Consider the following 4,390-nt stretch of genomic DNA (forward strand, 5'->3'; position numbering starts at 1 on the left):
CCAGGTCTTGAACCCACGGGCTCAGGCAATCTACTCACCTCAGCCTCCCAAAGGCACGGGATTACAGGCTGAGCCACTGAGCCCGGCCACTTTTTATTTAATATGTAAATTCAAGTATGGTATTTCAGAACTTTTCAAACTAAAATGACAGGTAACCTAATATACTTCAAATTTAAAAGTGAAATGAAATAAAACATAGTCCCACTACTTTTTATACTAAAAAAGAGACAATTGAAAAATGATACTTTAAAGAAAAAGGTAACAATAGGGAATTAACTATATGTTTGACAATTTTTAAAAATGTTTTATTTTAATGATGTGGGATAGAACTCAAGGTTACATATACAAATGTTCATTTTGCAGGATCCCTTGTTGATGAGGTGTGCCCCTCCCTCCTCTGTCAGTATCCCACTACTATCAATCACTTTCTTATAGAATTACAACTCCTGAAGGTCAGCAATGATTTAAGTTCACTTTGCAGGATTAGTATTTTTAAGACTTCAGTGAGGTGAATAGATACGTTATACTATTATACAGCAGAGATATTTAGGCAAAAACAGTTTAAATTTGTAACCCTAGTTCATACTAAGAAAAAGAAAATGTTAATGTAATAAAAGATTAAATTATCTTCAACTTAATGCAATGGTTTGTGTTCTGAAAAAAATTACTAAGTCAGCCCAAGCAATTTGGTGACACCACTGCGTGAGGTAGTACATGCCTGTAGTCCAGACTACTTGGAAGGGTGAGGCGGAAGTATCAGTAGAGTCAAGCAGGTCGATGCTAGGGTGGCTGTGAGTGTACCACTGGACTCCAGCCTAGGACACAGAGTGAGACTCCAACTCAAAAAATAAAAAAAGATCTAAATTCCTGGAATATCATGTTTAAACTTCCATAGAGTGGTTCATACCTATAATCCCAACACTTTGGGAGGCGGAGGTGAGAGGATCTCCAGAAACCAGGGTTTTGAGATCAGCCTGGGCAACTTGGCTACATATTGCTTCTACAATAAATCAAAAGTAGTGGACATGGTTGCACACACCTGTGGTTCCAGCTACTTTGAAGACTGAAGCAGAAGGATCACCAGAGCCCAGCAGCTATGGTAGGGGAGAACATACCACTGCACTGCAGTGTGGGTGACAGTGTGATAACTCAAGAAAAGCAAAAAATGGGACATTATAATGCAGAAATCATGTGACACACCTGACCCCAGGGCTTTTGGGATTTCTTTTTTGAGTTGGAGTCTCACTCTGTTACCCAGACTGGAATGCAGTGGCATGCTCCTGTCCACCACAGCCTCAACCTGCTGGGCTCCGGCAATCCTTCCACTTCAGCCTTCCAAATAATTGGAAGTAGAGGTGTGCGCTACCACACCTGGCTAATTTTTTAATTTATTGTAGAGATGAGGTCTCGCCAAGTTGCCCAGGTGGGTCTTGAACCCACGGGATCAGGCATTCCACTTAACTCGGCCTCTCAAAGCATGGGATTATGGGTTGAGCCACTGAGCCTGGCGCTCTTGGGATTTCTAAACCAAATCCCAATAACTCCACAACTTCCCTTATACAATTCTGACTTGTGACATAAACAGAGCTTTTTAATTTTTTTCTCACTCCGTTGCCCAGGCTGGAGTGCAGAGGCATGCTCATGGACATCCCAGCATTGAACTGCTGGACTCTGGATATCCTTCTACCTGGATCTTCTACATAGCTGGAACCACACACATGTGCTTCTATGCTCAGCTAATTTTTGATTTGTTGTAGAGATGAATTCTCACCAAGGCTTGTTGAGCTCCGACGGGTTCAGACAATGCCCTTACACAGGCCCCCAAAACTGCTGGGGTTACAAGCTTGAGCCACTGTGCCTTCCCACAGACTTTTTCAAATGGCTGAAAATAGGAGTCACTAGAAATATGTCCAGATTTCCTAAAAACTCACAAAGGAGTGGAAGAGTAGTCATGTCATGTTGTCCATCAAAACACATGAAGCTCTCATGGGGAAAGTGATGGAAACACATTGAAAAGGAAACAGAAAATGTAGGACTGAAGAGCATATGTAAAAAGAGATGGCCCTCTGTGGCAGCCAAAAATTATTCTCCTTGGAACGCAGCTTCCTAATCCATATTTTAAATTGTGGCTTTTTCTTAGATATCTCATCTGTGTCACGTATTCCCAACTACTAAATGATATGGCTATTGTTTTCTCTCCTTTTGTATTACAGGGCTTTTTTTCCTTTTTTTCTCTACAAAGGTACCAGGTAGGCCACATGCCTCCTCTTTCTCAGAAACCACAATGGACTCAGGAGGAAACTTCCAACTCTAAGTTATCTCCCTCAGGAGAAGCCTGCAACAGTGATCATGTGTTCAAAGTTTTTGCTTTTTATGGAGATGCGTGATGACTGGATTTTGTCACCCTTGACATGGAGTGAAGAAGAAAATGATGGAATATTGTGGATGACAGGTCTGTGTCTATAGAAAGGTGAATGCTTATTACAGCACCAGAATAGCTGCAATACCACAGAAAGTATACTGGTGAAGAAAGGATTATGAGATCTGAAACTGAGGACAATCTCTTGAACTCAAAATATACACAAGTCTAGAGTCAACACATCCTGAGAACATGTTTGAGTAGCACCAGAATCTATAACCTAGCTGATCACTGTCAGTCTTCCATTGTCTGTACAATAAAATAACAAATAGCTGCATGCTGTAGCACGTGTTTGCAGTTCTGGCTCTCAGAAGGGTGAGATGGAATGGAAGGATTGTTAGAGTCCAGAAGGTCAACGTTGGGGTGGCCATGAGCATCCCCCTGCACTCTAGCCAAGGCAAAGCAGTGAGACTCCAACCCAAAAAAACAAAAAAATTAGGTTGGCTGGGCATGGTGGTTTAACATTTAATACAAACACTTTGGGAAGCTGGGATAAGACAACTGCTTGAGCCCAGGGTTTCAAGACCATCTTGGGCAACTTAGTGAGACCTCATGCCTATAGTAAATGAAAAAATAAGCCAGACAGAGTAGTCCACGCCTGTAGTTCCAGCTACTTGGAAGACTGAGGTGGAAGGGTCACTTAAGCAGAGAAGGCTGAGGCTGTGATGGCTGTGAGTGTGCCACTGCACTCCAGCGTTCGTGACAGAGTGAGACTCCAACTTTAAATAACACGTTTTCATGTGTTACAGAGAGGATAAATCTTGTGGGCATTATGTTGCCTTGAATTCACAGTATCCTCCAGACATGGTGGCTCGTGCTTGTAATCCCAGCATTTTGAGAGGCTGAAACAGGGGAATTACCTGAATTCAGCAGTTCATGACCAACCTAAGAAATACAGTGTAGCAAGACCTTTTTCTACAAAAGAATACATCAGACCGCCGCCCTTCGCCTGCGCCACCATGCTCCAGTTCTTGCTTGGATTTACTCTGGGCAACGTGGTTGGAATGTATCTGGCTCAAAACTATGACATACCAAACCTGGCTAAAAAAATTGAAGAAATTAAAAAGGACTTGGATGCCAAGAAGAAACCGCCTAGTTCATGAGGTCGACTCCAACACTGCCTTCTGGATACACTAATCTTCTCTTGAGAGCCTCCCTTTTCCATCTGAACCAAAAACTTTTGTTTTTCCCTCCAGCCTCAGCAACGTTCTTCTTAGCTAGACCCTATGTTTTTTGCCTTGGAGCAAAATGGGGCTCCAGGTTGAGAACTACCCTTGCATTTCCAACATCCTCATCTTTCTCCATATCTTCCTTCCAGCTGCATGGAAAATTCTAAGACTGGAATTATGGTGCTAGATTAGTAAACATGACCTTAACTGAGTAGTCTCTTCCTCATTCCTTGGGATTTCTACTACCTTTTGTCAAAAGAAAAATTGATGAGTTTTGTATAGCTGGTTAGACACAAATAATACTGATTTCACAGTTTAGCAGTTACAACAGGTGCTTGTTAAACATCTGGTACTAAATTATGTTGTTTCACAATAACTAAAATGAATATCTAGAAGCCAGTTTTTTGGTGAAATATACATTTATTTTATACTGATACTGTTAGGCAGCTCCATAGTTGCTAGTTTAACCAATAAATCAATTTGCTATTCATTAACTGAAAATTTTTGAGAATTCTCCCAGGAATTTAAAAATATGCAAAATAATGATCTTTGTCCCAGTAGAGTTTATGGTCTATTTAGTTTATGTGTTTTTTCTTCCTAATGTATTTGATCTGAATTTTTTCCCTCAGAAGAATCATACTTGGGATTATAGGTACATTTGATGTTATATGGTAGATAAATGAAGTTGTCTATAAAGGAAATTCTATGCCTTTTCACAGTATGTAAGAGTATACCTATAGTGATTTTCAAAAGAAAAGTGTGACCCAAATGTATAATAAAGTCAGCATCTCCAGAAGGATAA

The 4,390-nt window shown here is 40.7% G+C and overlaps 2 protein-coding genes across 3 annotated transcripts in view; one reads left to right on the forward strand and one right to left on the reverse strand.

The window, feature by feature from the left end:
• Positions 1-4,390, reverse strand: part of LOC103271995 (zinc finger protein 420-like) — a 13,599-nt gene that overhangs the window by 2,245 nt on the left and 6,964 nt on the right. The gene's annotated exons all lie outside the window — the stretch shown is intronic.
• On the forward strand, positions 3,360-4,390 carry LOC103271994 (uncharacterized protein C7orf73). The gene has a single exon (XM_008069485.1). The coding sequence runs from the start codon at positions 3,379-3,381 to the stop codon at positions 3,520-3,522; it is 144 nt and encodes a 47-aa protein (XP_008067676.1). The 5' UTR covers positions 3,360-3,378; the 3' UTR covers positions 3,523-4,390.

Source organism: Carlito syrichta, unplaced genomic scaffold (assembly GCF_000164805.1).
Source record: "Carlito syrichta isolate Samal-C Ts95f unplaced genomic scaffold, Tarsius_syrichta-2.0.1 Scaffold312068, whole genome shotgun sequence".
Lineage (NCBI taxonomy): Eukaryota > Metazoa > Chordata > Mammalia > Primates > Tarsiidae > Carlito > Carlito syrichta.

Bases quoted from the DNA above. Each gene is read 5' to 3' on its own strand.
- LOC103271994 (XM_008069485.1), top strand. From the start codon at position 3,379: ATGCTCCAGTTCTTGCTTGGATTTACTCTGGGCAACGTGGTTGGAATG.